The sequence below is a fragment of the Phoca vitulina genome, unplaced genomic scaffold (assembly GCF_004348235.1).
Source record: "Phoca vitulina isolate PV1807 unplaced genomic scaffold, GSC_HSeal_1.0 scaffold56, whole genome shotgun sequence".
NCBI lineage: Eukaryota > Metazoa > Chordata > Mammalia > Carnivora > Phocidae > Phoca > Phoca vitulina.
The window spans coordinates 10,015,742-10,027,660 of record NW_022589759.1 but is presented as its reverse complement, the minus strand read 5'-3'; the positions used below and the strand labels follow the sequence as shown (position 1 = coordinate 10,027,660).

At 43.6% G+C, this 11,919-nt stretch overlaps 1 protein-coding gene across 1 annotated transcript; it reads left to right on the top strand.

Moving 5' to 3' along the window:
* Window positions 1-1,391: 1,391 nt before the first annotated feature.
* On the top strand, window positions 1,392-2,015 carry LOC116623046 (ubiquitin-conjugating enzyme E2 E3-like). Its single transcript, XM_032389900.1, has one exon. It carries the CDS (start codon window positions 1,392-1,394, stop codon window positions 2,013-2,015), a length of 624 nt encoding a protein of 207 aa, XP_032245791.1.
* The last annotated feature ends 9,904 nt before the right edge of the window (window positions 2,016-11,919 follow it).

The following is an 11,919-nucleotide window of genomic DNA, read 5'->3' as shown; positions in this document are numbered from 1 at the left end:
ATTCTCAATGTCACCAACTCTCACCTCTTCCACTCTCCTCTCTGTCCTGCATCGACCAAAGAGCACCATGTCTGATTTGTCCCAAACCACTCAAGAGAGCCATTTGTGTCCACAGCAGCTGTTACCGAAGTGTGGGGACTCAGATACTTGTTATTTTTCGTTGTAGTGAAATACTGTCTTAGTCCAGAGAAACAGAGCCAATAGGAACTTTGCGGACATATAGAAACATAGCTTTTAGCAGGGGTTCGTTCACCTGATTATGGAGGCTGAGAAGTCCACAGTGTGCCATCTGCAAGCTGGAGGCCAGTGCTGTGGTTGCAGTCCAAGCCCGAAGACCCGAGAACCAGGGGAACCCCGTGGTGTAGTTCTGGTCTGAATCCAAAAGGCCCGAGAACCTGAAGCACTGATGTCCAAGTGCAGAAGGTGGATGTCCCAGCTCAAGCAGGGAGAGTGAATTCATCCTTCCTCCCACTTTTGATTCTTCTACTCAGGCCCTCAAAGGACTGCATGATGCCCACAGGCATTGGTGAGGGTGATCTTGTTTATTCAGACTGCCCATTCAAATGCTGATCTGTTCCAGAAACACCTTCATAGACACACACCCGGAAAGACTATTTGAGGAGCTATCTGGGCGTCCCTTAGCCCGGTCAAGCTGACCCATAAAATGAACCATCACTAGTACACATAACATCAAGTTTACCATTTTAAGCATCTGAAAGTGTGCAATTTGATGGCATTAAGTGCATCCCCAATACTGTATTACCATCACCACCAGCAAATGGGTTTACAGCGGAGACTAAACTGATTTAAGGGGGTATCAGATATCCCTTTCTTACAAGTCACCATGTTGCTGGAGGTCTCCATAAACCCAAAGACTCTCCTTTCTTCTCCTTTTTTCCTTGCTTTTTATGCAGAACTATCTAGCCTCCACCTCTGTCCAGATCTAAACCTGTCTTAGCCTAGCAAATAACTCACCGATGCTCTGCAGAAATAATAGGTTGTCCATCCCTTGCTTCCCTCATCAGTAGTGAAGAGCGCCTAACAGAAGTGCTGGTGTTTCAGACCCCTTTCTGACTACCCAGTCTCCCCAAGTGAAAAGAAGCTGAAAAGAGCATGATTTCCTCAGATTATGGAGAGTGCCTGGACCCTCAGAAAGCAGAAATATTAATCTTTGGTTTAGGTGTGAGACAAAAAAGTGTTGTTGTTGTTGCTAAACTTAGAAATAAAACCCTCAGTTATTTTACCAGCAAAAAAATAAGTTTATTTGGGCCTCCCCCCAGCTGCCTCCATTTCCTTAAGGAAGGGTTTTTCTCTCTCCCTCCCCCACACCGTAGCCGCGTGCGAGCGGGCCGGGCGGGCGGCCGAGTTTTCCAAGACATAACTTCACCAAGATGCCCACTGATTGGCAAAGGTCCAATGATGAGAGCCCCAGCACCAGCAGTGGTAGTTCAGATGCGGACCAGCGAGACCCAGCTGCTCCAGAGCCTGAAGAACAGGAAGAAAGAAAACCTTCTGCCACCCAGCAGAAGAAAAACACCAAACTCTCCAGCAAAACCACTGCTAAGTTATCCACTAGTGCTAAGAGAATTCAGAAGGAGCTAGCTGAAATAACTCTTGATCCTCCTCCTAACTGCAGTGCTGGGCCTAAAGGAGATAACATTTATGAATGGAGAACGACTATACTTGGTCCACCAGGTTCTGTATATGAAGGTGGTGTGTTTTTTCTGGATATCACTTTCTCATCTGATTATCCATTTAAGCCACCAAAGGTTACTTTCCGCACCAGAATCTATCACTGCAACATCAACAGTCAGGGAGTCATCTGTCTGGGCATCCTTAAAGACAACTGGAGTCCTGCTTTGACTATTTCAAAGGTTTTGCTGTCGATCTGTTCTCTTTTGACAGATTGCAACCCTGCAGATCCCCTGGTTGGAAGCATAGCCACTCAGTATTTGACCAACAGAGCAGAACATGACAGGATAGCCAGACAGTGGACCAAAAGATACGCCACATAATTCACAGAATTTGCATGCGACGTGAAGGAGCAGAAGGCCCCTTCCCACTGTGCTGCAAATCTTTATAGACTTTACAATACGGACTTCTGTGTATATGTTACACTGATTGTACTCTCTGGTTTTATCCTTTGGAGACTAGGAGACTCCCCAAAAAGGTAAATGCTCTCAAGAGTAGAACTTTGTCGCTGTAGATTAGTTATGTTTAAAATGCCTACTTGTAAGTCTTGCTTCTTTGGGATATCAAAATGTATTTTGTGATGTACTAAGGATACTGGTCCTGAAGTCCACCAAATATTATAGTGCATTTTAGCCTAATTCCTTATCTGTATGAAGTTATAAAAGTGGCCATAGATGACTAGGAATTATGTCATTTGTATTAAACCCAGATCTATTTCTGAGTATGTGGTTCGCTGTTGTGAAAAATGTTTTACCTTTTACCTTTGTCAGTTTGTAATGAGAGGATTTCCTTTTACCCTTTGTGGCTCAGAGAGCACCTGATGTATCATCTCAAACACAATAAACATGCTCCTGAAGGCAAAAAAAAAAAAAAAAAAAAAAAAAAAAATGAGTTTATTTGGGAATCGCAGAGAAGGGCAAGAGGCAAAAGCTAAGCTACTAGGCAAATCCAGAGGCAAACCCACGGCACAGAACAGAGGACGGCTCGCTTATAGAGGAACGGGGGTGTTGGGAAGGCTGTTGTAAACAAACAGGCCATTGGAGTAAACTGGGAGTTTGAAGTATGGTGGCTTTTCATTGGCTGAACTGTAACACTCTCTCATTGGCTGGGTTGTTGCTGGGGGAGAAGGAAAGTCTTTCTTCGACCCGCTGGGATGGTAAAGCAGTATCCACCCGCAAGGTCCATCTCTTCTCTTCCTGGTGGGTCTGCAATTGAGTGCTAAGTGGGAGAGCTCCCCCTGCAGGCCTCCCAGCTCCATTCTAAAGGTAGTTTCCTTTTATTAATTTTCACATTGTCAATTTCTAAAATATAAAAGCTGGAACACATACTCCCAACCACAGAGCTAGAAACGAAGCCAGATCTCATCATGAGTTCAGACTGACCTAATGGGTCCATTTGTAAAGGTCAATCCGATAGACCATAATTGGCATGAGCCTGAGCTCATGGGAAGCAAACTCCCCCCAAATTCTCCATAATGGGTCAATGACCTTTCTCTGTGCTCTTCTAACATTCAGTATTTTGTTCTGTCACAGGACATAGGAAATTAAACCAAAAACTAAAATAATGTGGGATAGCCTCCTTGCTGGATTTTAAGCCTCTGAGGGTTAGGGGCTATGTTAATTCTATCTTAACTGGTGGTTCTCCACTGGGGACATTCCCTATACCCAAGGGACATTTGGCAATGTATGGAGACATTTTGGTTGTCATAACTGGGATAGGGGTTGCTACTAGCATTTAGTGTGTAGAAGCCAAGGATGTTGCTCAACATCTTACACTGCACAGAACAGAACCCCCACAACACAGTTATCCTGCCCAAAATGTCAATGGTGCTGAGATTGAGAAACCATATCTTACAGGATATTCATTTAGGAAATATTAAGCACTGTCTATGTAACATACCATGTGCTAAGGGTTGGAATCACCATGTTCCTACTTCTTTTTTTTTTTTTTTTTTTAAAGATTTTATTTATTTGACAGAGAGAGAGAGACAGCAAGAGAGGGAACACAAGCAGGGGGAGTGGGAGAGGGAGAAGTAGGCTCCCCGCCGAGCAGGGAGCCCGATGTGGGGCTCGATCCCAGGACCCTGGGACCATGACCTGAGCTGAAGGCAGACGCTTAATGACTGAGCCACCCAGGCGCGCCACCATGTTCCTACTTCTTTACAGTAACTATTTTTGTATTAATAATAGTAAGCACCCAATAAGCATTAAAGGGTGTAGGGTCCTATACTAACTCTTCACACATATAATATTATCTTCTATAATCTTCACAATAGCTCTGTAATGTCACCATCTCAAATGACAGAATGGAAGCTCAGAGAGGCTGAGTAGGATTCCTAAGGCAACACAGCATCTGACTTATGTTTCCTGATTCATAACAATTGCACACAATTGCCTACCAGATAAAAAGCAATTGGGAATCATAGTATATACATCACAGGGCTGTTAGGTTATTTCACTCTTTGTATTTTATGACTCCACAAATAGAGTAGGTTTTCAGGCTGGAAACTTGAGGATGACCTTTGCCATGGTGGGTGGTTTTTAGAGATGCTGGATTATCATTTGAGGTGGGAGAGAAGAAGTCTAAAAAGGGGTCATGAAGAGAGGGGATCTTGAATGCCCAATTATTCTCCAGGGATGATGACCTTTGTTGAAGACCCTCTGCAGAAGAATGAGTGTGTGTGTGTGTGTGTGTGTGTGTGTTGGGAGAGGGGAACTTAACAGAGGGCAAAAAACAGAGAGAATCCGGGAAGATGATGTGGAGAATGAGGGCCTGGACCAAGGGACAAAAGAAACATCTCTATTTCTTAGAACCTCAATCTGCCCCTTTTAGTAGGAGCTCCTGTTTCCTCACCCGGGTGAAGAATAAATACTCTGTGCCCTCCCATGTTATGAGGACACTCTGCAAAGAAGAAGAAACTGTGAGAGAACCTTGGGGGTAAATGTTTGTGAGAAGAAATGGGAGGAGCCAGGACGTCTGGCAAACCCATCAGTCCGTGACGTGACTCTGACCCCAAGTGAAGGCAAGAGGGAACAGTGGCTGGGTGGGAGCATCTGAGATTTCTGTGCAACGTTAAGAAGGTTCTAGAAGCCCACGGAAGGGCCCTCAAGCCGGAGCGAGCCAGCAGAGGAGTGCTGCGTTTCCTAGCGGTGTGTGTGTGTGGCCGGGGGTCTGCCTTAGCATAGCGGCAGCTCTCACTTACTCACAGGCTAGGAGCAGTCCACCCGAAGCATGGCCAGGTCACAAACGCAGCCACGGAATTCGGCCCATTACCCTGCCTGAAGTTGAGTGTTTGTGAGGCATTCACATGACCATCACACTAGGTACTTTCAAATGTTTACTAAAACCAGCACAAATCCTCTGCCTTCAATTCAGCTAGCCGTGCATGTACTCAGACACGTGCCCTTGGGCAAACCGTGCCCGCCCTCTGCATTGCACTCGAGCATCGGTGTGTGCTGCCAGTGAGCTCATCCGCTTGCACGACCTGCTATAAATGCCCTTCTCTACGTACACTTGATCTTCCGCCCCTCCACCCTGCCTACCCCCCAGAACGTCCTAGTCTTTTGTTTTGTTTCTTATGAAAACCTGTATCTTAGCTTTGAAGGTCTGGCCCTCCTGTTTCTTTCTGCAGCCACTAGGCCCAGGATAATAAGCCATAAACACTCTAATCATGTGTAAACAATACTTCTCTGAGGTGAGCTCCAAGCAAAGAAGGTGGCCCAATTGTCATTCCTCTCCCGACCGTCCTGCCCGGCCTCCCCATGGTGGCACAGATGATGGGACGGGCAAGCCTGAGCGGCTGGACCCCAGCCAGCCAGCTGGGAGTCCTTCGGTGGGACCTGAAATAGTAATCAAGCAGGGCAGATGGAGGTGAGGGGCTTTCAGGATCCTACCTGAGTGCTCCGTAGGTGGCCGCAGGGCACTTGACTCAGATCCAAGAGAGGCACCTGGCTCCAAGCTGGCGTGGGGCCAGTTTCAGAGGGTACGCTTGCTGTGAATGACGGTGTCTGGGCTCAGTTCATGCTTTATTGTTGTGTGTCTCTTTATAACTAATTCCTCAGTGAAAGATGTTTGAAACCTAAGCCTCCGTGCCCGCCCTCCCCATTTTCGTTTCAGTTGCAGGCACTTATCCCTGTTGAGAATCATGAGAGTCCTGCTAGTGAGTAAATCCCTGCTGGAAACTGAATCCCTGAGCAATGCCAGGCACAGCTGTTGAAATCTAGGAGCTTCTCCGAAGGGCTAGAAATGACTAAGGATGAGCAAACCTGTCCATTTCCTGTAGCATCTGTGCTGTGCCTAGTGCAATAGATGAAGAAGGCATGATTTCTCAAAAATGTAAGAACTGTATTCTAAAATGTATGCGGGCCAGTACAGTGGTTCTCCAAGTCTGGTCCCCCGACCAGCAGCAACAGTCTCACCAGGAAACTGGTTAGAAATGCAGAGTTTTCACACAGTCACTCCTACTGAATCAGAAATGCTGGGGGTGGGAGCCAGTATGCTCCGTAAGGTTTCCAGGTGATTCTGATCATCACTAATGTTTGAGAATCCCTACTCTAGAGACAGACATCGTTGTTTCACCAATAACTAGAACACAAGATAGTTTAATCACGTAATAATCGTATTGTGCCTTATCACGGTGTACTTACTCAAATACATATTCAACTCTTACCACGTTCTAGGCTGTATGCAGGGCATAGGCGGGCATAACGGTAAATATGGAGACATGGTCCTTGTTCTCATGAGCTTACCTTCTGGTAAAGAGAACTGATATTAATCAAAGAAACACACAGATAAGTGTATAGGCGCTTATTTAAAGCATTTTGAATAAAATGTACACACCTGATCCAGTATGGGAAATTAAGAAAAGCTTAGGCGAGGGAGTGGTACTTGAGCTGGGGAATAAAGGCAACATAGACATTATGGTGGTAAACTTTAGAATGGAGGTGGTTTTTCAGGCCACCAGCAATATGTCAAAGCCTTGCCTGTGGCTGAAGGTGGCTCATTTAAGGACCTGGTGGAGCATCAGCTTGGCCTAAGTGCAGAGATCAAAGGGCAAAGACTCATGAGACAGGATGCGTTAAAGAGACTTGGAACCATGTTAGAATACTGGTCTGTTACCAGATCCATGGCATTCCACTGAAAAGTCTGAAGACGGGGCAGGGCAACACCAGCAGATCAGCATTTGGAAAAATCCCACTCTGGTTGATGTGTGGAGAATGGACTGGAAAGGGACCAGGGAGGAAGACCAATTTGGAGGGCAGTGCAGTTGTTTGGGCCAGAGATGAGGTAGGGGGATCATCAGGGTGGTGGACGTGGAGAACCCCACGAATCTATCACAAGTCCTGAGATGGGGGAGGGGAGACAAAGGTATCAAGAGCGAGTGTGGTTTCCGGCTCACACGGCTAGAGGGATGGGGAGACCATTCAGTGAAGCAGCATCTCTGAAAAGCACCAGGTTTGGGACAGGGTCGGGGCTGAGATGCAAAGAAGTAAGCTTTTCAGATGTTGAGTCTTAGCTGTCCTTGAGACTTACAGGGGTCAGCCTGGAGTAGGCTCTGAGAGAAAAGATTTGGGCTGGAAATACCAAAATTGTGAGGCGACGCCCATATTGGTGTCTCAGGGTTGAAGCACACCAATGAAAGAGTCTAGAATGAGAAGATAATAGGTCTCAGGATCCATCCTAGAGGGACTCCGGTATGTGGGACTCAATAGGTAGGGCTCCGTAACAGTTTGTTTAGTAACATGAAGAGGAAAGGAGGAAAAAGGTAGAAAAAATAAGACTATCATAGACTGCACTGGAATAAAACTCTGGTGCTGCCACCCAAATGAGCTACTCATTCCTTGCAAGCTGGTTCCAGTGTGAAGAGAAGCATGTTCCTCCATCTGTAAAAGGGGGAGAAAGTGGTCTATATCTCATATATGTATTTCCAGGATTCTATGATGTAACATTTCACACACAGCAAAGCTTAGTGATTACTGCCCTGTGCAAAGCACAGGAAAGACTCTTACTGTTATTTATGGAATTATTACATAAATGAATGCTTGACTGAATAATGTTCTCAATCTCCTTTCTCATAGAATTACCTTTTTTGAGATCCAATGTGTAATAATGGAATGGGGCGGGGGCAGGGAACGGAGTGTGTTTGAGTTTTGCATTCCATCCGGTAAACTTGGGCATTCGCTTTGAGCCTCTATCCTTATTAGAGAAACTGGAAAAGGCTGAGGCATGATTTCATCCTAGCAAAATTTAAAAAAAAAAAAAAGAAAAAGATTAAACTATCTTTGTCATGTTGCTTTCTCTAAGAAGTGTCACCTTGTATTACCTGTATCAGGATGGATTATGCCAACTGCTTCATCTGACCTTTCTCACTCACCCTACACACTCATCACTTTGAAAAATGTGTATTATGGGGCTGGGGGTGGCTCAGTTGGTTAAGCATCTGACTCTTGATTTTGTCTCAGGTCATGATCTCAGGGTCATGAGATGGAGCCTGGAGTTGGGCTCCATGCTCAGAATGGGAGTCTGCTTGAGATTGTCTCCATCTCCCTCTGGCCCCCAGCTCACACTCATTCGCTCCCTCTCTCTCAAAAAAGAAGAAAAAAATGTATTACTTTGGAAGATCTCATCTCTTCCAGAACTATCATCTGTAGTGCACGTTTACAATAAAATTAAAAGGCAATTATCAAGAGTTATAAGAGACTCCAAAATGGCTGGACAAATAGCTATGTTTGTAGAAGGTGATCTGGGATCTGCTTTTTAAAAACAAAAAAAGCCAGGATTGATACAAGAAAGCAAACTTTTAAAATGGTTAAAGGCATTATTATATCTTTGTTTAGAAATAAGTATATTCCTGGGCGCCTGAGTGGCTCAGTCATTAAGCATCTGCCTTCCGCTCAGGTCATAATCCCAGAGTCCTGGGATCGAGCCCCATGTCGGGCTCCCTGCTCAGCGGAGAGTCTGCTTCTCCCTCTCCCAGTCCCCCTGCTTGTGTTCCCTCTCTTGCTATGTCTCTCTCTATCAAATAAAATCTTAAAAAAAAAAAAAAAGAAAGAAAGAAAAAAGTATATTCCTGGGATCAAATGAAGGAATTTCACTTTCTCTTTGCTTAGCCCTCTGAGAACATGGGAGCAGTATCCCACAAATGCCATGCCCAAGATATAATGGGAGGATTATTAACTCCAAAGATGTCCTCAGCCAATGACCATGAGTGGGAGGAAATCTCGGAATCAGGGATAGCTCCAGAAATCTCATCAATTACAAGGGGATAATACTAATGCCTGATGCAACCTGGCAAGGTGTTTATAAGGACTCCAAAAGCTTCACTGAGGCGATTTCACACACCATCCTTCTGAAACACACTTCTTTTCACATTTGAAGCATTGTGAAATAAGGTGTTGTGGAATAAACAGCATCTTAGAAACATGTTAATGAGATGAATACACAATAACTAGAATTTAGTGGGTACTTCCTGTGTGCTGAGAACCATGCTAAGCATTTGTATGCATAGGCCATTGAATCCAATCAATAATCCTACAAGGAAGGTACTGTTGTTCTCCCCATGTTACAGAGAAAGAAACTAAGGCACAGAGAGATCAAATAACTTCCCCAAGGCCACTTGACTAGTGAACAATGAAGCTGGGCTTAAGATAAAGGCTTATCTGACTCCAGACTAAACTATCTTAACACAAACCAGGAAGCAGTCTTGTAAGTTTCTCTCTCTCCCTCCCTCCAGCCAACAAATAATAACTTCCTCCTTATTAAAAAAAAAAAAATTAAAGAAAGATCATATGGTTATATAGATAGATACAAAAGTTGTGTGAATTTGAAGGAAAATAAAGCATTAGGTATCATTATCACCATTACTGTTAAGGAATAAGAAAAATGCTATAAACAGAAAAACAAGAAATGGTAGAAATTTTGGAAACTATGTCCAATGGTTTCCTTGCCACCTCGTGTTTTTCTTTTTCTTGTGAGCCAAAGCTGTGTTCCACCTGAACTATTTACTCAAATGTATGTAACTTGATTCACTTTACAAACATTACAGTGATTTTACCAAATGTGAATATATTCATCATTTAAAACATCAAGCTGTAAAATATATTTAAAATTCTGTGTGCCCCCCCCCCCCGCCAGGAGCTTCTGGAGTGGCCAGCAAAGGAATGCATTCCCCACGTTGGAGACTGGAGACTCGGGCTAGAATCAAGGGGAAGGCAGGAGAGCAGACAAAAGAAAGCAAAACAATGGCCTGGAGACGTGGTGGCTCCCAACCTCTCATCTCCATCCTCTTTTTTCAACTTCCCGAGGAATCCCCATAGGGCACAGACTTGGTTGCCTGGGAAACTCCTGTCTGCAGAACCTGACCACATATCATCCTGTGACATATGGAAGGCCCCACTAGCCACACTAAGGGACCTGTCATAGACACGTTACCCGAAGGCTGAACATTTCATGTACCATGAGCTCTGAATTTAAACTTCAAAAAGAGAAAGAAAATGTGAAATGTTCTAAATTCAACAGTGGATTTAAGAATATAACACTGTGGTCTCATGTATATGGGCAAAAAAAAAAAAAAAAAAATGCAGCAAAGTCCAAATAGTTAGTTGCAAAAAAAAAGAAACATCTAGTCAGTTCTGCTCCACTGTCTTCTCTGTGGTCCAATTAATCAAATCAGAATGAATCTAAAACTGGTAGCCACTTGCCAAGCCTGCAAAAAAAAAAAACGTCTGATTGTGATTATTAAATAAACAACTCCCAAAAAAGGAAGCGTTATGAAGAAAGACAAACATTTTCTTCCCCTAAATTGCAGCGTTTTGAATTCCTCCCACAAGCTGGTGGTAGGAAAAGACTAAACTAGTTAGAAATTGAGGTTATATAAAATCATATTTTATTCCAAATAAAAGATATCAAAATATCTAAATTGTCTCTTAAAAATTTAAGTGTAATTGCTTTGTCTTACACTTTAAAGAAAAGCATTATGACACATTCTTTGATGATACAGGTTTGGTTATATATTTCTTTACAGAGTCCTATAAATCAGTTTTCTCTTAAATGTGAAAGCTTCAAAGCAAATACTAATGAATTTAATTTTGATTTCATAATCTTTTTCATGATTCTTTGTGCCAGAAGCCAGAAGTTTGGTTTAAGCAACCTTTGGTTGTCTGGTTAAGCAGCCTTTGTTGGGATAAGAATCAACAGAGTGAACACTTCCAACCCTAATGGCTACTTACTACCTGTAGAATGTTCCACTCTGCCTCTCGGATCTTTACAGTCATCATATTTAAAGTGGTAACACCTCCCATGATTGCTGAGGGTATAAATGAAATAGTGAAGTGGGAACTCTTTGTGGTTGGACAGAAATAGAAAATCTGGAAGGGTAACACATCAAGTTCTCAAGCAAGCTCTCCTTTAGGGAATGTGTATGTGTGGAGAGGTGTGTGTTAGGGCTGGGCGTGATGGAGGATTCCCATTTTGTATTTCACATACTTCCAAACCATTTGAATGTGTTAAAAATGAACATTCCTCGGGCGCCTGGGTGGCTCAGTCGTTAAGCGTCTGCCTTCGGCTCAGGTCGTGATCCCGGGGTCCTGGGATCGAGCCCCGCATCGGGCTCCCTGCTCTGCGGGAAGCCTGCTTCTCCCTCTCCCACTCCCCCTGCTTGTGTTCCTGCTCTCGCTATGTCTCTCTCTGTCAAATAAATAAATAAAATCTTAAAAAATAAATAAATAAATAAACATCACTATTATTAAAAAAAAAAAAAATGAACATTCCTCATGTATACATGTCAATGATTAAAAAGACATTTAAGAATGAAAATAGCAAGAAGACAAAAGGTGCCCATGGGAGGGGTTCTTGGTCCTAGATCTGCATCCTGAATCAAGTGATACCAAGTGGAATTCAATGTCTGTGTCCTTCCCCAGAACATCTGGCACCCTGCCAGGGGCTGAGTTGATCCTAAGGAAAGTGTGCAGTGGAGTAGTAATAGGAAAGACAGCAGCTCAGATGTTCTGGCCCATCCAAGCCTCAAGTTGCCCCACGGAGCAGCTGATATCCTTGCTTGAAGAGTTTAAGAATATGAAAGAAAAAGAACATGTAAATCACTTTGCTTATCATAATTAGCATCACAATGCTGTTACTATCAATCATTAACATTTATTAGGATTTTGATGTGATCTAGGAATGGTGCTTAGTATTTTTTTTTTTAAGTTAATGTCTCATTTCTTGTTTGCA

Excerpts from the sequence above, each read along its gene's own strand:
- LOC116623046 (XM_032389900.1), top strand. The coding sequence starts at position 1,392 with ATGCCCACTGATTGGCAAAGGTCCAATGATGAGAGCCCCAGCACCAGC.